At 37.0% G+C, this 21,523-nt stretch overlaps 1 protein-coding gene across 2 annotated transcripts in view; it reads right to left on the reverse strand.

Annotated features, from left to right (window-relative positions):
* Positions 1 to 1,724: 1,724 nt before the first annotated feature.
* Positions 1,725 to 21,523, reverse strand: part of GPR125 (G protein-coupled receptor 125) — a 63,313-nt gene continuing 43,514 nt past the window's right edge. Inside the window, exons 9-17 of one of the 2 annotated variants that reach the window (XM_010576851.1) lie at positions 19,531 to 19,692; positions 19,054 to 19,257; positions 17,773 to 17,986; positions 17,415 to 17,623; positions 12,357 to 12,481; positions 11,686 to 11,809; positions 7,476 to 7,621; positions 3,503 to 3,598; positions 1,725 to 3,306 (exon numbers count right to left, since the gene is read on the reverse strand). In XM_010576851.1, the coding sequence (XP_010575153.1) occupies positions 2,064 to 3,306; positions 3,503 to 3,598; positions 7,476 to 7,621; positions 11,686 to 11,809; positions 12,357 to 12,481; positions 17,415 to 17,623; positions 17,773 to 17,986; positions 19,054 to 19,257; positions 19,531 to 19,692 (2,523 nt within the window). In that variant the 3' untranslated portion in view covers positions 1,725 to 2,063. The remainder of the gene's footprint in view (positions 3,307 to 3,502; positions 3,599 to 7,475; positions 7,622 to 11,685; positions 11,810 to 12,356; positions 12,482 to 17,414; positions 17,624 to 17,772; positions 17,987 to 19,053; positions 19,258 to 19,530; positions 19,693 to 21,523) is intronic. The other variant, XM_010576850.1, reaches the window with a different exon arrangement.

The following is a 21,523-nucleotide window of genomic DNA, read 5'->3' on the forward strand; positions in this document are numbered from 1 at the left end:
ATACCTTGTCAAATAGCTTAAAATGTAAATATTTTACACATTTGGACATCTAGTTTAAAGTCTTTCCTTTAGTAATACCTATGAATTCCTTTTTTTTTTTTTTTGAGCGCCTATCCATAGGGTAGTTGTAAGGTCAGTCACAAGCTAAAAGCTACCTCTCGAAGCCAGTAAAATAGAACAGCAATCACAACTGAGTCATGCACTGGTCAAAATGTTGCTTTAAGAGTTCTTAAATACCAACTACTCACAACAAGCAGCAAAAATAGAACCCAAATTCTAACAACACTGTCCTACTGGAGAAGCTTGTACAATGCATCCAAGATTATTTCAGACTCTCAAACTGATTCATAGAAGGTGCAGTAAACATTGCAAGCAACAATTAAACATACCTGAATGAGTCCTCACATTATAAATGATTTAACACATTTGAGTACTGAGAATGTTAGACTTGTACCTGTATTCAACCGATACACTTAACTAAAATACCCAAGTGACAAGTCTGAATTAGGTAACCAGGTAGCCAAGTATGTACAATCTAATTCCATTTGTTGCTTAAAAGTTAAGTTGTGATATCAGTACCAGATTATACAGAAGCATTTTTTGCAATTTAATACACGTGGTTTTAGCAAAACAGGTATCAGTACTGGAAACTGGTAAAACCCCAAGCATTACTCTGCAACTACAACCTCAAATTTGTCACAGCAGCAGCCGTGACACAGCCCAAAATATGACCTTGTTTATATTGAGGTGTCAGCAGTTTAAGCATAAAAACTATGCTCATAAATGACAAATAATCTATTCTATAATATTTCATTTTACATACATACATTTTGATCTTGACACTAATTTTTGTAATTATATTGCAATTAAATTTAAATTAAATTTATAACTTATTTTTCAAGGTTTACATTATTGTAAAAGATTGCACGTTTTAGCTATATCTACTGCACAAATTTACATGCTTTTAAAAACTGATAACCTTATTAATATAGTTCTGCTACTGAAACTTTTTTTTTTTTAAAACACAGATGCTGTATAGTATTGGAGAAGATTATTCTGCAAATTGTCACATACGGGTAAGTAAAAATGAACTTACAACTCAAAATGCTCTCTCAAGAGTCAGCTTGTACAGTGACATTGAACCTGAAGACCCCAATTTTGCATACTGATCATACTCTTAACAGATTATCCCATTACCACCTATCAAAACACCTGCACTATTATTGTTCCATGCTGTTACAACTGAATGAGTTTTCACTGGTATGTACTGATGACCTTTGCAAATTGGCACACATTGTCTGTGAACATTCATAACCTTCTCAATTACAAATGATTAAAAAAAAACAAAACGCCATCCCAGTCCGGTAATGCTGAGGGCAAAATAGAGTTTTATCAAAAAACATTACCTAGTAAACTAAAACTCTGTGCAAGTGCATTAAAATAAGCCACAGACATCTAAAAATATAACTTATGCAGCAAGTACAAGACTGATCTTGGAGTAAACAAGTTGCCTTGTTTACTCTCATTAAAATGTAGCTGCTTTATTTCAAAGAAATTCTAGGCCTTATGCAATTAATTGAGCTATCTGCATTGTCTATTTCGGACACCAAATACTTTCTTTAGTAACTGAAACTCACAAGCTTCAGATACCAAAGTAGTAAAATCAAGATGACATTCAGTGCAGTAATCTTTAAAAAACCCAACAAATAAGTGCAACATTGGGCTGCTGGGGAAAATACTATTTATTATACATTTAAATACAAATTTGAAATGTGTTGTGGACACATCTGCAGGGTTACTGTTAAAAAATAAAAATGTACAGAGTTATGTTCTGCATTTCTCAAGACTGATGCTTCAAAAAAATTTTCACAAAATAGCAAAGAGTTCATCTTTGTAAGAACAGCAAAGATAATAAGGCGTACAATCTTTTGCTTGGCAGATTATCTTTGTTCCCTCCCTGCATAAAGTACCTAGAGTTTGTAAACAGTCTTTAAAAGTGTTAATAGCTTTAAGGAATGTGTAATCACAGTTCACATGGATTCATCCAGCAATGAATTATAATGCTACACAGTAGTTTCGTGTTTCCATAACCCAGTTCTAATATTACCAGTACTGTCTGCAGTGAGCAAGGGTCCATCCTGTCCGCTGCTTTTAAGCGGTCCATTCTGAATGGCTAAATTTAAGCCGTAAGATTTTTGCTGGTTTTCAAGTTCAACTGCTATTGGTTTCCTTAGAATATCTTTTTTGTTGTTGGCAGCTACTGTTTTTTCAGTATTTCTGCTACTTTTTGGAAGCGTACTGCAAGCATCACTGCTATCTTGCTGGGATTGGTTATACTGACGTTCTCTATATGCCAAATAGGCTCTTCGGCTCCTTGAATGCCCTTCGCTGTTGCTTTGTCGACTTTTAGGTAGGCCATTTTGCACACTTCCTTCCACACTTGTGGGAACATCATACGCATATTCCCTCAATACTGCAAGCCTGCTAGCACGATGTCCCTTGCTTCTGTTCTTATGATGCCGACTTGGGTGTCCGTTTGTCCGAAACTGTACCTCTAAGGGAGCTACATGCATTTTGATATCATTATCCACCGAATGTTCAGTGAGACTGTTATCAAGCTGGGGACCTGTGTTCAATGGCAGAGAGGTAGGGTGGCACTGAGCTGCTGCAGCTTGTAAATTAGTTAGTTTACAACCTTGAGAAGAATTTTTTAGGCTTGATGCACTTTTATTTGTGCATGAAGATTCCGTGCTACTGTTGGTGCACTTAGGGGTCTCTCCATTGGTTCCACTGGAACTGGAGGGCTGAACATTTACTTGCACCGAATATGTACTCCTTCCAGGGCAGCAAGTTGTTATCCAAGCATGCCTGACATCTTCCCTGTTAACGCAATGATGCACCATAAGAAAGGCACTGAGGCTTAAACATGTTGCCCCAAAAAAACAGCTGAAGATCAGGTCCATGGGATAATACAGGGAAACTGACAGAGCTCCAAAGATCCACAGAGCAACATACAAGAGCAATGTAAGGCCCACTCCCAGCAGCTGTGCTTGAAAACTGTGCTCGTTCTCCAAAGCAGATGTGGAAACCAGTGACACTGACAATGAATCTTGATGAGCCAGTTCCCCGTGTTCATTGGTGGCCAGACGCTGCTGTTCCTCAACAGGTTCCTTAAGTTCGTATTTACGTTCAGGGTGACGTTTTAGTTGTATGAATATACTGAGAAAATACATACAGTTTATGAAAATTATAAAGCTAGCCGGTCCATAAAATGCTCCTAAGCTAGGTTCCCAAGTCATCCAGCAACTGGAAAAAAAACCAAACCAAAGAATCAAAATTAACATCTCACAAGTCACTTACGCTTTATCAGTTCATAATGATACCTCCAAATGATCTCGGCTGTGTTATACTTTCTGGAGGAATAAGAATTAATTGCAAAGAGTACTTAGAAAAGCAAATCCATGAAACCTTATGACAAAGCTCTCAGTTATGTGGTACTTACTAAGGAGCATTAGGTCTGCTGCCATAATTTCGGATGTTTGCTGCTGCTGTTATTCCACAAACTATGATAGGGATCCCTCCACCAATAAGGTAGAACCTAAAAAGTAAAGCCAGTATATCAGTGGTTGCTTAATGGCAATGGATTTTATTCAGTCACCATGAAGGAAATGCAAACTTTCCAGGATTTATTCAAGTTCTTTAAGAAAATAAATAGGGTGAATCAGGTTTGGGCTTTGGCAATATCAATTTCTTCTAAATCTTCCTCGCTACCATTTCCCCCCTCCCCTGTTGAAAACCACCTCTCTCTCACAGTGGCTCACCTCCCTCGCAGGCACTGAATGAAGGTATACACAGTTAGATGGAAGAAGCAAAAGCTGGCAGTCAAAAGTTGTAAACTGCTGGAAGAGAATACGGAAACTTAGAAGGAAAATAGTAAGTGGTATGTTTCTTGTTCCAGAGATGAGCTTGCCTAATATTATGGACACTGTGTTCAAAAGATCAGCCATAAGAACTCTTGTTACATGGGGGCCTTTTGTGTGGAGGGGTTTGGGGGCTGGTGTTGGTGGTGTTTTTATTTATTCATTTTTAATGGACTCTGTAACCTCATAGTATATACCTCCTGCTTCCCTGTGGTGGTGTTAATGAAAACTGCATGCCTTCACAAGGACAAGGGATATGTTTTTGGAATATCTAACTTTTCATTCCAAATTCTATGAATTCACATTGAATTCATTAGTGGCAGATCAAGAATTACTGACAATCGTTCCCATTAATGGCACTCTGTCCTGCATCTTATGCTAGTCCAGTCCAGATTCAGATCAGAACACACAGTGAAAACTACTGCTGTGAAATATAGATGGGTAGTTTTTGTCAACAGGAGACACCTATTCTGATGGTCCTGGACCTTTCCACTGCATTTCAGATTATTTACCAGAAGGTACTGCTGTCTCACTTGAGACACAAAACAACAGTCTAGAATAAATTCTTTCTTGGAAGTCTAGGTACACTAAATATATTACTTAGTTGCTGAATTCTACAAAGATCAAATTTGGTCATTGGTTTATTCTGTACATTTATGCAGCAATCGGGAACTGGCCAGATGAAACAGATCTTTGTGGCAGATTTTACTCTATTTATCTTTCACTACAAATTACTAAATCGCTGCCTCAAAGATGCACCACTACTCAAACATGAGCAGATGGGTCAAGCTGGTTCTACACAAGGCAAATTGTTACTGGTGGCAGAGTGAAGCAATATGCATTGTTTGCAGCCATAGTTCACTTTGCTGTATTGAAGGAACACGTTTACAACTGGCCTTGAACCATACCAAGGTATCAAGTACCAACACACACAAAAAAAGCACGCACTTGTGTGTCGCCATGTCTAAGTCTTCAGTGATTCCTAAGAATCAAAATTACAAACCAAAACTATCATGCAACAAGGAGCTGTATGAGCAGAACAGTAACTAAAAAACATATACAAAGCATGCTGAAGGAGATGCAGTAATATTAAGATTTTGGGGCAGAATGCTGTACGAGCTAAAACTTTTCCATAAGTTCGATCATAAAGAGAAAAACAAATCTAATGACATAGGTACACAAGAGATGTTACAGTAGTAACAGAAAAAAATTTAAATAGTGAAATGTTGTGGTTTTAAGTAGAACATTCACTCAGTAGTTGTATTATAGAAATACAAATATTTGTATTTATTTTAAATAAAATTACAAGATACAAATATTTGTATTTTTATTTTATTTCATGTTTTACATGAAGTATCCCATTATTAAGGTATTCAGCAAGGTTCTTTGTAAAGCAGTTATTTTATGTTAAAAAAAACCTGTCTCGTTTGGAGTCTGCTGAACAAAATACCGTTTCTGCACGACAAACTCCATTTCCTTGTTGTGATTGGCAGCTGAGGACCTCAGTTATTTTTACACTCTCTTGCCTGGCATGGCAATGCAATATACTTGGCATAAAGTTTTTCACAGTTAAGAAATTCCAATCAGTGCCAAGTGTTGCATTATCTTCTCAATACGGCTACTGTGAGCCACAGCAAACCTTCCCTCTAATGTCTATAGCGGCCTTCCGAAGAACACCAGATCCATTTCAAAGTCTTTTTCCACCTTGTTCATGATTTGTGACAAGGTCCCATTAGCACACTAAATGAATATCATCATCACCAACAAAATTCTCTCACATGCACTGACTTTCCTAAAATAAAGAATAAAGCTTATCTACAGTAGAGGGGAAGGAAGCTTAACAGGTATAAAGTCCACCTCCAGAAAATACCTACAGGAACTGAAGATCAGCATAAATGTCATGTCTATCATCTGCAAGGTGGACTTCTTTAAACCCAAAGAACACAAAGCAGAATAATTTACATATGGTAAATAAGGAGAAAAATGAGTACCTACATACATTTATCAGGGCTTTTTTTTCTGTCGCAAAAGGCCCTTTTTAATTCTGAAACGGCATATGGAGGAGGAATATAAACAGCGTAGAGGCAAACAGAGAATGAATTGTTTTGTCTCTCTAAATTCAAGAAACAGGGAGTCTGATAACAGTAGATCACTTGTTCCAAACAAGCAAGAAACTCTTCTGTAAAACTCTTTGCCCTATGCCACTATGGGTAGTTCTGTTTTGAACATAAGTTTAAAAGACAAGTGAATTAAAAAAAAATCCTTCTATGGCTGTTCCAAGCAAAAACATCACACATCTATCTGACTGAGGAAATCCCTGATCTGCATGAAGTTGGACACTGAGAAAATCTGAAAAATATGAAGCATGTTTCCTCTGTTCTGATACTTGTCTCCAGAGTTACTGCCATTGTCACAGATGAGGTGTCCAGATTTGAAATGGTATGTACATGTTTATATCTATGCAGAGCTGAGCCTATGAGGCTGGTAATTTTACTGTAACATTTTCCAAAGCAAGAACTCTATGACAAATGTAAAGGAATGAAGGAAAAAAAAAAAAGAAAAAATCACAATAGAAGTTAAAAGGGCTATTCAGTACCCAGCTGGAGGGCACAGAGGTGGTGATGGGTATGATATACTACAGTGAATACAACAGATTTACTTATTCTTAAAAGAAAAATAATGAAAGCTAAGGAAAGCAGAGATAGCCCTTAAGTGGTATAAATATTAAACTTCTACCTTACCAATTAAATATTTCTATATGCTTGTATGTAATACTGCAAATTTTAGTTGATGATATTCAGAAAAGCATTTCTGATTTTCTGCAGTCTCTGTACTTAAAAAAAAAAATCAAGCTTTCTAAATATTGGCCTATAACTAATCAAAGTTAATCAACTTCTGCCACCTTGTGGAGAATTTCAGCATAGCAGTTTTTAATTACTATTCAGAGGCTCAGCAAGCTACACGGACAATGTTAATGTTTTCTATTAAAAATATTTCACATAGAGTGAATTTCACAGCTAATTAGTTTGTGCCATTTCAGTGATTTAAGAAATAAAAATTCCAAGAGGAATGCTTCACAAAGAACACTATTTTCCTTTCATAATGAGTGATACCTATTTTTCAAATTATTTGCAAGCAATCTTTGGAAAACATATTCAACTTTATTTACTTAAACTGCAGTGTTTTTTAATTGTGTGATAACACAGTTCTCCAAATTCTTTCTTCTATGATAACTTAATGGGAAGTGTTGCTATCTAAAGTCCTAAATCAAAGCACCAAGGGCGATGCTGAAACACTACCAATTTCTTAATTTACAAATCAGGAACACAGCACTGCAACAGTAAAATGCTAAGACCAATCGTCCTTCACCTCATCCTCCTTAACATAATGCTGAGGAACAGAAAAATCTGGAAGGAACTTTACAGACCTGGAAAGAAAATCTTCTATGAAAGGCACTTGCAAAAAACCAGCAGTGACCAGGTACATTTTTCAGGTCAGAATATAAGCATAGCAACCTGGGAAATAATGAGTTACAGAAACAAACAATAGGCTCACCTCAGCATTGGTCTGGGTGGAGGAGGTGGCTCATCAGGATCTTGACATCTTTTTGCTTTTTTAGTTACTTGCTTGTAAATATTACGAGATGTCACCCCCAGCCACAGTACTGTCGCAAGAGTGGAATAATGGAGAATTATCCCAACCTTAAAAAAAATAAAACAAATGAACCCCCAAACATTTCCATTCTACCAAGTTAAAAAAAATTAACACACAACTTGCATAAAGCCTGAATTTTCAAAACCTCTTTCCAAGAAAAGAAAAAACTCTCTTATTTTACTATGACAGCTTTAAATGCCAAGTTATTGTTGTTTTCAAAAAACTAAAGTATATTATGCAAACCCATCTTCCCATCAGTTGAGTCTGGAAAGGCTACATAGCTGCAGTTGCCTCTGCTGGAAGGAAAACTTAATAACGCAGGAAGAACTTTGGTTTTAAGTTTACATATCAATCATACACTAGGAAACTGTATTTTGCAAAATGCTTAACTCTTGAATATCTGTAATACAAGATGTTTTAATTGAAACAAATAAGGGAACAGCAAGCTAAACATTGTGGTAACTACACAGCAGCTAATATAGACAGCTAAGACTCATCAATGATTTTAACACAATGGAGGAAAAAAAAAAAAAGGAAGTGTCATACTTTAGATATTTAACCAGCCCAAACATTAATGCAAAGTCAGCCTCACAGACTGACTGGGCACTACTGTTAAGAAAATGGTTCTCTGTCAGATCCTTTTGCATCTGCACTATTTTAAAAACTGAACATTGTTTTCTTAAAAGAAGTTCCAGGAATTCCCAAGTCCCTAGGGTTTTGTCAATGAAAGGCATGATCTGGTTGTCCTGTATTTCCTTACTTATAAGCCAACACTGAGATGAAGTGACTGCAAGAAGTAGGTTTCATGTATCCCTTAAATGATAGCACATGTGCATGGAAGAGGTGACACTTCAGTTTCTGTTAAGATTACTGGGGGTGGGTTTTTTGCAAGTTTCAATCACCAGTAAAAGCACAACTGTTAAACAATCCAACTATATGACAGAATTTTTCTTGGAGGATTACTGTCTCCAAGGCAAGAAAAAAAGATTACTGTTTCTTAAACTATCTCTTTATCTCCATATTGCATGTTTGTGTGTGTACACGCATATGCATGCACACAGACTAGCATTCTCTCTATATTTGTAGGAGAAAGATCAGGGACATACTTTATTGCAACTCTTTGAGCCGTCAGCATAGTAACTACTGTAAACCAATGAGGGGCTGGTGGGGAATGTGAAGCTCAAGGGCAGCCTTGGCTGCAGTGACCATGAAATGGTGGAGAGTTCAAGATCCTTAGGGCAGCAAGAAGGGCGCACCGCCACCTCACTACCCTCGACTTCAGGAGAGCAGACTTTGGCTGCTTCAGGGATCTGCTTGGAAGAGTACCATGAGATAAAGCCCTGGAGGGAAGAGGGGCCCAAGAAGCTGGTTAATATTCAAGGATCACCTCCCCCAAGCTCAGGAGCGATGCATCCCAACAAAGAGGAAGTCAGGCAAAAACACCAGGAGACCTGCATGGATGAACAAGGAGCTCCTGGACAAAATCAAACACAAAAAGGAAGCCTACAGAAGATAGAAGCAAGGACAGGTTGCCTGGGAGGAATACAGAGAAACTGTCTGAGCAGCCAGGGATCAGATTAGGAAAGCTAAAGCCCTGAGAGAATTAGATCTGGCCAGGGACATCAAGGGCAATAAGAAAAGCTTCTATAGGTACGTCAGTGATGAAAGACAACTAGGGAAAATGTGGGCCCTCTCCAGAAGGAGACAGGAGACCTGGTTACCCGGGACATGGAGAAGACTGAAGTACTCAATGACTTTTTTGTCTCAGTCTTCACTGCCAAGTGCTCCAGCCACACCACTTAATTACAGAGGGCAAAAGCAGGGACTGGGAGAATGAAGAACTGCCCACTGTAGGAGAAGATCAGGTTCGAGACCATCTAAGGAACCTGAAGGTGCACAAGTCCATGGGGCCTGATGAGATGCATCCGTGGGTCCTGAGGGAACTGGCAAAGGAAGTGGCTAAGCCACTATCCATCATATTTGAGAAGTCATAGCAGTCTGGGAAAGTTCCCACTGACTGGAAAAGGGGAAATATAACCCCAATTTTTAAAAAGGGAAAAAAGGAAGGCCTGGGTAACTACAGGCCAGTCAGTCTCACCTCTGTGCCTGGCAAGATCATGGAGCAGATCCTCCTGGAAACTATGCTAGGGCACATGCAGAAAAACAAGGTGATTGGTGACAGCCAACATGGCTTCAATAAGGGCAAATCATGCCTGACAAATTTGGTGGCCTTATACAATGGGATTACAGTGTTGGTGGATAAGGGAAGAGCAATGGACATCATCTACCTGGACTTGTGCAAAGCATTTGATACTGTCTCACACAACGTCCTTGTCTCTAAATTGGAGAGGCACGGATTTGATGCATGGACTACTCAGTAGATAAGGAATTGGCTGGATGGTCACACTCGAAGAGTTGCGGTCAATGCCTCGATGTCCGAGTGGAGACCAGTGAGAAGTGGCATTCCTCGGAGGTTGGTATTGGGACTGGTGCTGTTTAACATCTTTAGCAGTGACATGGACAGTGGGATTGAGTGCACCCTCAGCAAGTTTGCTGACAGCACCAAGCTGTGTGGTGCGGTCGACTCGCTGGAGGGAAGAGATGCCATCCAGAAGGACCTTTGCAGGCTTGAGAGGTGGGCCCATGCAAACCTCACAAAGTTCAACAAGGCCGAGTGGAAGGTCCTGCACACGGGTCAGGGCAATCCCAAGCACAAACATAGGCTGGGCAGAGAACGGATTGAGAGCAGCCCTGTGAAGGACTTGGGGGAGTTGGTTGATGAGAATCTCAACATGACACGGCAGTGTGCATTTGCAGCCCACAAAGCCAACCGTATCCTGGGCTGCATCAAAAGAAGTGTGATGAGCAGGTCGAGGGAGGTGATTGTCCCCCTCTACTCCGCTCTCACGAGACCCCACCTGCAGTACTGTGTTCAGCTCTGGGGCCCCCAACATAAGGGCATGGACTTGTTGGAGCGAGTCCAGAGGAGGGCCACAAAGATGATCAGGAATACCTCCCCTATGAAGACAGGCTGAGGGAGTTGGGCTTGTTCAGCTTGGAGAAGAGAAGGCTGCAGGGAGACCTTACAGCAGCTTTTCAGTACCTAAAGGGGGCCTGCAGGAAATCTGGGGAGGGACTTTTTCCAAGGGCATGTAGTGATGGGACAAGGGGTAATGGCTTTAAACTGAAAGAAGGTAGACTTAGATTAGATATAAGGAAGAAGTTCTTGACTGTGAGAGTGGTGAGGCACTGGAACAGGTTGCCCAGAGAGGTGGTGGTTGGCCCATCCCTGGCAGTGTTCAAGACCAGGCTGGATGGGGCTTTGAGCAACCTGGTCTGGTGGAAGGTGTCCCTGCCCATGGATGATGGGAACTAGATGATCTTTAAGGTCCCTTCAAACCCAAGCTACTCTATGATTCTATGTAAACTCAAACAAAAAGCATTATGGAATATTATGGTGAGGGATTAGAAACTTTTATAAGTCACTGGATGAAAAAATAAAACATTTAAAAAATTTCACTGATACCATTCCAAAGTGACAACTGTTATTATACTGAACCACTGCAATGGAATTAGAGATGGCCAAATCTTAGAAGAACAAATTGTGATAAAAGAGGAGTCTCAATAGTGATGTTTGTTTAGAGAAAGCATGGGTCTTTGACTTGAAACACTTCTCTCTCCCTCCCTTTACATTATACTGAGCAAATGGAAATAAATATTTTAATACCTGTGGAAATCAGTTCTCACACGGTCTGCAAAGGCCACATACAGCCTTATAAAACAATACAATAATAAGTCTCAAAAATAAAACAAACAGGTAAAACTTATTCTTTTGTGATAGCATTTTGGGCAAAAAAAAATTCTGCTGCACTTCTGAAATACTTTTCCAATTTTCAAGTAATAAACTAGTTTTATCTTCATGGCTGGATGAAAACACAACAGAAATTTCTAAGGTAAAAAAAGAAAGATTGATTTTTTTTGTCTAAATTTTATATTCTGATGAAAACGCCTGTACAGTACCACTGTTCTGTAGGAGGCAAGGGCGGCCTATACATATATAGGAGTATGAAACTGGTAACTCATTTTTTCAAGTGTTTGCATGCTTACTTACTGCTTGGCAAATGCTGGCATTCCTGGTCTGAGTTATGCCTCCAATAAACATCACACATGTCAGGAAAATATGAAAGCTCAGGTTAACCAGCATATGCCAGCTTTTTACACTGATCCTGATCACACTGTTAAAAGAAACAAATCAGACAACATAAAACACAGCTGCATTATTGTCTTTCAGAAACTAGCAAGATACACTTGTGATAAATGAGATACAATTACTGTTAATGATTGTTTGACTACTACGTACTTTGTAATCAAATATAATCTCTGTCTTCATCACAAGAAATTAAAACACCCTCCTATTAACTACCTTTACACAACTATTTGGGGCCTGATTCAAAAATTTTAGGCTTCAAGCTTTCACATCAATAGAAATGTAAAAGCCTGAACAGTTTGTTAAATTCTACCATCATCCTTGAGTGGTCTCTTCTTTCATCATGAAGCAAAAGTGAAGAATCAAAGAGATACATGGTTATGAGAGCTAAGTTGTCATCCTCAAGAACAGATGAAATAGCTACTTGCTTAACTGTTAGTTTGCATCAACAAATTTTATAGGAAGAAACCCCCAAACCAAATGCAGATTACTATATCATGTTCCTATCAAAAAATAAAAAGTAGTCCTAAGCACTATGAAACTAATTTTTTTAGTCTAGTAATTTTGATTCATACCTGTGATGGTATATGTAACTGACTATGATCATCAACAAGCACATTAGCAAAACCATGGCAGTGGCATAAATTACTGGATGCAAAAGATCAGCTGGCTGTGTATATAATTCAGCTCCTGTCAAGTCCTGACAACAAAAACAAAATTAACATTAGTCCACCTTATGTCTTCATTTTGTGGGGGCAGGGGGAAGTAGAGGAAACACGAAATAAAGAAGTAACAGCAACCTTCTGAGGAAAAAAAAAATCCCTTTCCCCCACCACAAACCCGACTCTCCAATTATTTATTATCTGATGTTCCAGGCTTTATTCCACAATTACGTGCTATTCTAGCTGACCTTTATAAATGCAGTCACACATCTTATAGAACACTTAAACTTCATATATGCTTGAATATACAGAGAAGTTAGCAGCTTATAGACACACACCATTTTCTTTTTCTTAAAATACTTATATAGCATGTAGAACAACTGCACGTTTCAGTTATGATTATTATCTTCCGCGAACAACCCCTAGGGCATTACAGAAAGTAGCCTCAGCAAGTTTGCAGATGATGCCATAGACTGAAGAAACTGATCAATATATTGGAGGATATTCAGAGGGATGTTGGTGAGCCAGAGAAATGGGCTGATAAAACATCATGAAATTTAGCAAAGAAAACGTGAAAAGATCTGCATCTGGGATAGAACAACCCCATGTGTGCAACAATACAGGCTGGGCAAGGGACTGAATAGAAAGCAACCAAAGAACCATTTTAGGATACTGGCAGACAAAAGTTGACCACAAGTCAGCAGTGTAGCCTGCAGCCCAAGGCCACATTTTGCTGTACTAACAAAACCACAGCAAGCAGGTGAACTGATTATTCCCTTCTGTTCAGCACTACAAGACCACCTCTGCAGAAATGCCTTCAATTTGAGGCTCCCCAGTACAAGAAAGGCACTGCCATACTGGATGAAGCAAGTCTAACAGATCACTGGGATGATTAGCAGGCTGAAGCACACACTGAGACTGAAAAAGTTGGGTTTGTTCATCTTTAAGAAGAAAAGGAAGATGGGAGAAATCTTATTATTATATTGAGCTATACCTACTGGGACAGTATAAAGAAGACTGAGTCAAACTCTTCTTGGAGATAAGCCATGAAATGATGAGAGGCAATGGACATTATCAGCAGCATGGAAAATTCTGGTTAGATACAGGAAAAAAATTTCTGATGAAAGTGGTCACATACTGCCCAGAGAGCCTGTGTAATCTTGGTCCTTGGAGATACTCAAAGCTTGACTGAGTATGACCTGGAGCAGTATGATCTGATCTGTGAAGCTGATCAAACTTTGAGCAGGTAGTTGGACCAAATGACACCCAGATGTTCCTACCAGACTGTTATTCTATGATTACTGCTTCACTGGAATAGATAGTTGATAACTCAAATAGAATTCAACAGCTCTTTAGCATCGTTCTAGTTTTCTGAATCCACCCGTCAAAATGTTACTCAAGGAGTAAGCATGAAATAGAAGCTTGGACTGTTAAAGCATAGCAGTATTTCAAATAACAACTGAGGAGTGACATTTTCATTTATTAATAAGAGTAGCAAGAAAACGTAGTTCTGTTTGGATGCTGTTACAATTTACTAGGGTTCTATTTCCATAATGGTAACGAATGGAACTAAAAAAAAAAAAAAAAAAAAAAAAAAAACAACCAAACTTCAGTACCTTCCAGCACAAAATAAAAAAAATTTGCTTAACTAAGATTAGTTGAAAAATCTATTAAAAAGAATTTTTCAGAACAGACAGGATACAGAAAATTCTCTCACCTATGACTCTGAGTGAGAGTCACTCTTAAACCTCTAGAGTTGGCAAAGTTCCAAAGTGTGCTGAGAGAAAGGAGAACAAATTTGGCATTCACAAAGAACAGTAGAACATTAGAAGGGATCTTCAGTTTGTTTTGAGAAAAATCACAGTGATATACAATCTGTTTTTAAGGTTAAGACAGGTAATCTGATTTCATGGACAGGAGAAAAGTTCTTGAATTGAGGCTTACAATTAAATTAGAGTCAGTAGTCTCTTCACTCCTTCAATTGTTCTTTCATCAGAATATAAATTTGTTATTCTGAACTAACGCACCAAGCTCATTTCAAACTAATTTCATCCGATTGCCAGTTTGATTTTTATGTATTTGGTTTTCTTTGGCACCTGGAAAAAATACTTTGAGAAAGATCATAAGATATTATGCCTCAGGCAGCCAGTGTCATCTGATTTCAACACTACCTGTGGCCTGGTGGATATCCAGCTGGAGATCCCTAGGAACCCACTGCTGTTACAAGCATGAGCAAAAGTGTCATCACACATATCCAGTGAGTATCAGAGAACAGAAATTGTAGAACTCCTGTTGCTGCTTCCAATTTGTGACAGGTAACAAAATGTTCTCTTAAGTTCACACCAATACATGCATGACAAGTGCTACAAAATCACAAGATTTACAATAAACTTCTAGGGTATCTGAGAAAACTCAGCATGCCTAGCCTAGCTAGCAAAGGCTTTGACCCAATACCCACTAAGTCAATGGAATTCCTACCGATTGCACCAACATTTTTATCAGACCTACTAAAAGGAGTGAGGGCAGCTAATAATGTTATTTCTAAGCTAAACTAATCCTAAATAATAATTTAATAAAAAAAGACTGACAGTAAAACAACAGCAGAGATGACATTAAGAACAACACTGGGCATTTATAGCCAACTAGCAGAAGTCTGTTCCTTCTCAACTACCATTGCTGGTTTTTTTCCTTTGCTGTAGGCCTATAATAATGAGATTTCAGCTGAGTATCCTGGTTATCTCTTCTATTATTAAACAGTGCTTAAAATGATTTGCAAATAAATACAAAGATTTATAACTGTATCTTCCTAAATCACCAGATTAGAAAACCAGGCACTCAGTTATGGGTCTCCTTATCAGAGGGGACTTTACATTACTTTCTGAAACATAGAAAGACAGGTCAGTACATTACAACCTGATTTCTTCTACGTACATACGTACTAAAGTAGACTAAAAAGGAGTGAAGTAACTCTGGTTAAGTCATTCACGATCCAGCCAGGATGATTGAATATTGCATTCAGGTCCCTCCTGCCACTACTGTTCATGCACTCAATGTTAATGACAACTGCTGAATTAAAAGCCAAACTTCTAAAACTGAACCCAAAATAATTTCCTGTGAGCCTGGGACCAGGAGCTAGACTTTCACAACACTATGACAGTCTACAAATGAAATATGTTATTATGGCTTTTTTACTTAACATATGGATAGGCATTATGAAAACCTTTTTCAGCAGCTACTTAGACATCCAGAGCTTTTCCAGTGTATTAACTGTGTGCAAGGAACATCTAACAGATGTACATTACTCTGTCCTCCTCCACCTCTCCCCTCCTCTGCAGTCCCTACAGCCTAACATTTTGGGAAGTAGCTAAATACTTAAAGAACACCAGTTTTGAGCAAGCATAGAATGAGAGCCACTGGCAGAAAAGAAAGCAAGCTGCCCCTTCCTCAAACTTTTTTGATTTTTTGACTGTCAACAGTTCTCTATATAACTCACAATAAGATAGTGATATAATCTTACCATGTATTAATTTAGAAAGTCATTTACAGCAGCAGATTGAATATGCTCTTCATTTTTCTTCCTCCAGATGGCAGAAATGTGACCAATTTAAACCATATTCTCTCTTTACACCCATACTACACATACAAATGAAGTTTAATTCTGTTTTAAAGAATGCTGTTATGTTTTAGGAAAGGATTATATATTTTTAAAATATCAAAGAAGGGAACTACAGGATTATAACAGTTTGAAGTAATTTAAAACAGTACCTTCAGAGGTAAAGTGAAAAGTTGCTCTCTTTCAGCTCTTTTAAGAAGCTTGGCATGTAAGTCTTAATTTTATTTATGTTTAGCTTTTCGGTATTCTACTATTTAATTCTCTTAAGAGAAAGATTTTTGAATATTTGAGTTGCAAAACAAAAATTGCAACATCTCATGCACTGATCATCATAAAGGAATCCTCTTTCTTCCACATATGATTACATAAAAATATATATTTAATTTTACCCAGATCACATTAACTACAACAAAACCCATACCAAATTTACACTTATGTTAACAATATTTCCTAAACCTCTTACAATTTCACTCAGCTTCCTACTAGCCTACTATTTTCATGTATCACATCTTACCATTTAGCATCTGTATTGATGACTGATGAGAAATGTAGCAATCACCATCTGTAAAAAGGGAAGCCTCCCAGGCCAAACTTTGAAATGAAGAGCTCCGGGAACAGACAAAGAAGAAATCCTACTTCATAACTGTAGAGCACTAAAATAAGGTGTCTTGCTCCCTTCTTCAACTATCACTGTATTTTAGAACCGGTTAACCATTTTATTGACATTAATATGCTAAGACTAGAGTTCAAATACTATTCTTTAAGCAATATTTCAAAAATATTTTGGATAGTAACTGTTTGATTTTTTTTTTCCTTTTTCAATTGATATTTTCTGGTAACAGACCTACATACCAGAGAATGAATGAATAGCTAATTTGCAGCGAAATAACTATCTCTGGTTATGGATTTCAGTGAAAAAAAGAAACAAAAACCTAGGAAAACACTCCTGTCAACAGACACAGCTAACAAATTTAATCTAACGCAGAAAAGATAGGGTTTTTTCAACTGTTACCATTCATTATTTTAAACTGTCATTATTAAAGTTCATAAAAGCCCATTTGATTAAGTAGCTCATTAAAATGGCTTCCTATAATATAGTACTTTTCATATGAAAATTCTTTCGTATCTAGCATATTCAGCAATTAATTCTGCTTTGACACATTTCCACTTAAACGTCATCTTACATCAACATTTACATCAACACAAGCAAAAACTGAAGATTTACTTCATATGTCTAGTTTTATGTGAAACGGAACACAGGAATGCTCATTTTCTTTAATGCAAGAAAAAACCCAACAGAATCGCATTCTGAGTATTTTTAAGTTCCAGAAAGAGACATGTAATTCCAAGTGTCATACCATTAAAACGGCATAGTTGCTGAGGGTGTAGCACTGAATGGTAGTAATATTTTCATCAGACAGAAGAATACGACAATCATCAGATTTCCATCCCCCTTGTCCGTTCAGGAGATCAAAGTCCCACTGAGCTGCAACAGCATCTGCTCCATGCGCAATGCGCCGCAGTGTCACATTTATAGGAACGTGGTGACTAGCTAGGTTTAAACCATCTGTTACAAAAGAAATGTATTTGCACATAAATTTCTCAACATGTAACACATTAGATGCTAAAAACCTTTTATTAGATATACACTAGTCGAAACAAAGGAGTCAAAAATGTTTCTTAAAGATCATGAAAAAGTAATAATAAAACACAAACCTATCTTCGCAAGAATAACTGGTGTTACAACTGTACGACGTTTCCCGTCATCAGCCAGATTTGTTGAATTTCCTGTTGCTGGAAAAAGCTTTCCATTGCGAAATGCAATAAGCTGAAGCTTGTAGACAGATTCATCTGCTGGTCTGATTTCTCTTTTTTGCTTTTGGGTGAAAAGGGAAGCTGGCAACTGGATAGAAGCCTCTACAATTGTGTTCTAGAAAGAAATAGATTTTTAAAGTTTTAAAGAGAAAATTAAATTCTTTACAGAGATTAAATTAGCAACTCCTCCAACTGAACAGTGTCAGAGATGAATGCATTTAACAGACTATGTATTGTGACAAACCTATGTGATAGTGTTTCCAAGTAATCCATGATAAAATAGTTGAATTGGGTTACTAAAGCCTTAACACTTTTTTAAAAAGAAAAAAGACAAAAAAAAGTTAAGATTCTGTAGCTACCTTACTTGTTACAGAGAGTAAAATTGAAGTTAGTATCAGTAAACTATTACAAGAGTTTTCCAGATTCGACTATTGGCAACTAGAAGCGGCAACCAAGACAAGCAGAAAAAGAAAAGTTGTAATTGTGCATTAGTACCATTCAAAAGGAAACGCTGTATACAAACATGTTTTTATAACTTGTATATAAATTATACATGGGTAGGGAAGCATGCATGCAATTTCACAGAATTGCATAAATACAATTTCAAACATACACCCTGAAGTAACGTTCAAGCACATTAAGGGATAAAAGCAAACTGGTATGTTGGGCAATGTATCTGAAAAAATACTTTTAAAGAATATGAGGAAGTGTTTCCATTCAACACACACCCACAAATATAATTAATCTTTCAGGTCTGTTTTCTAATTCATGCTTAATTACAGTATCATTCTGAGCAGAATATTTCAGATATTTAAGGAGACTGTTAATATCTGATTTAGTATGTAATGAAGGTGAAAATACAGCAAAATAAAGCCAAGTATTACTATGAACTAGAGAGCATTTCGATTTCCATACTTACGAAAAGGTCTGAACGCATCTTTCAACTTAAGACGTTTTAATAAAGAAAACCACACCTACTCATTAGAAACTGTGTCCATTAAGAAAATATTCTATAATCAAACTCTATTACCATTTGTCACTAATTATCTCTTGTCACAGACATTCTGGATTACATAAAAATACTACTTTAATATTAGAAATTAATAATATTAAGCATTTGGAAAGCAAGCTTATATTTAAGACACTATTACAAAGTCAGTAGGGAAACAATGAGTATCTGACCTTTAAAGCCAGACTTGACAGTGTATTCGAAACATTGCACTTAAAGCTTAATTGTTTATCTAGATTTCCATCTGGATCTCTTCTCCCATAATCACTGAGTCCTGTACGGTCTGATGTAGCCACTTTCTGAAATACGGTGCACGTCATCCCAGTGAAACCAGCAGCCTTTATTACATAAGCCTCAAGAGCAATATTTGGAGAGTACTGTGATGACAAAAATCAAACATTAAATAATTTTACACAACACAGGAAGAATAATAAATAATCTTAAAGGGATTCTTTGCCATAACAGAAAAAAAACACACAGAAAACTGTTTCTGTTTATCTGGCAAGGATAAATCTGTTCAGATTATTTCTCTTCTCCCTACAGAAATAGTAGGCATTTCAGATAATGCCAATATCTATTAAGAAATATAAAAAGCTATTGAAATTCAAGAGCCAGCAAAATGTCTTCTAAATAAATAAATTTATACTTACAGTAGAATAAACTTGAGCTCCATTAGCAAGCCGATACATAGCAATTTTCTGTAGACACTGTACAATTCTAGTGCAAGCCTTGGCTTCCCTTTGTGCCATCCACAAAACACGTTCATCAGCTAACATAATGTTACTTGCTATGTCCACCATCACATCTCCAAGCTAACAGGGAAGAGAAATAAGACATTTTATATCTTTGAAAGCGGTCATCAAGTAGGATCATTATCAGAAAATACAAAGTGACCTGTCAGCACAAAAAGCAAAAGGAAATTGATTGTTCCTATTTCAATCACTGCGTGTCATGTTGAGATACTGAAATACTTTGATTCGGACATATACCTCCATCCAAGAAAACTGTAGTGCCAATGTAATTTATCTGTTTACATTATACTTAGAAATCAAAAACATGAGAAATACAGGTATTTCATTAAAAGCAAAGAGTGTAATACTCCATGTTTTATTGTACTAATTATTTAAAAGGACTATTTATAATCAACTTCAAACCTAGAATCAATAAACTGAACTATAAATCAACAATAATACAGTTTGCGTATATGGAGGAAGATAATAAGAAAAGAGTAATACAAGCAAAAATTAGCATGCAGCCTTTCTGCTTCTCTTCCTTTCACTATGTCTACCTTTTCTTTGATGCTTTCCTGCCTTCAATTTTGCATGAACTGTTTTAGGTCACAGGTTATACATGAGAGACAGCAAATACCCATAGGTACCAAAGCTGCTTTCAAATCACCAATTACATTGTTGTTAAGTTTAAGCTCACACTCCCTACCCTGTCTTCTGTATGACAGACAAATACAACTGTAAAGGGAATTCATTTATTTAGGCCAGAACTCTGCCAAAATTAATGGACCAAAAGTGAAGGTGCATGTATTTTTCTAGTTGAATTGACTGAACTCCAACTCACAGTGCCTAAATTTAGGGACTGGAATTTTCTGCTTAGAGAGAGGATGGGGTATGGAAGACATCTCCTTTACCATCCAGGCTTCCCAATTCCTTTTCAGAATATTACTAATATGGAGAGAACACAGTAGTTTGTTGTTCTTTTTTTAAATCTTTAAAAATAAATGCAAGAATGGGAATATAAAAATATTAACTGTTTTAAGAACTATCTCTTAGGGACAGAAGCCACAGTCAATAAACGTTCTCAACAGCTAACAGAGCCTCAAGAAGCATTTGCAGGCTGTAGCGCTTTTCATTAAATTCTCAAGAACAAATGAAAGTTAAATTACTTGAAGATGGTTATTATGACTTATTCCTACTTGAAAACTGGTAACGTTTTACACCTTAACAAACGGCAGTTTTACAATAAAGTATAAGTATTAAGATCCTGAAGTCACAGGACTGAATTAAAAAAATACTACACATTATTCTTTTGCCTGCTTATCAAGGTATGCACAAGTTTTTTCAACTGCATTCTAACTTAAGGCAATCTGCTAAAAACTTTCTGAATATTTGTCTTCAGTTTGTTTCTTCTTCTGACATGAAAAAGCTATTAAATGAAGCTTTTAATAATTTATAGTATTTATCTTTCAGAACAGCCACTGTAGCAAAAACTAAAGAACTGACAATAAGATGGTATAAGTGAATACAGAATCAAGAAGTTTGTTGAGTAATACCCTAATAAGAAATAACTAAGTCTTATTAATAGCCACTAAAAATAATTAAATTGCAGTCCTGTTCCTTGAATATATAAGCAAATCAAAGGTTCACTTCAAATCAAACCAATTAAGATAAAAAATACATTGCCTAAGACCAAAACTACCTATGAAATTAACTTAGATTTTTTCATATCATCCATTACCTTCAAACATGACAAAGTAAGGCCAGATTGTGTCACTCTACAGACAATAAAACACAGCTGAGAAAACAATATCTTTATAACGTAACAAATCATGCAGCAATCTAAAACACAGTCCTATTTTCGTCTGGCTACAAAATCAGCCATTTAATGAACTGCTTGTATAATTCCAAAATA

The sequence above is a fragment of the Haliaeetus leucocephalus genome, unplaced genomic scaffold (assembly GCF_000737465.1).
Source record: "Haliaeetus leucocephalus isolate CR32 unplaced genomic scaffold, Haliaeetus_leucocephalus-4.0 Scaffold545, whole genome shotgun sequence".
Classification (NCBI taxonomy): domain Eukaryota; kingdom Metazoa; phylum Chordata; class Aves; order Accipitriformes; family Accipitridae; genus Haliaeetus; species Haliaeetus leucocephalus.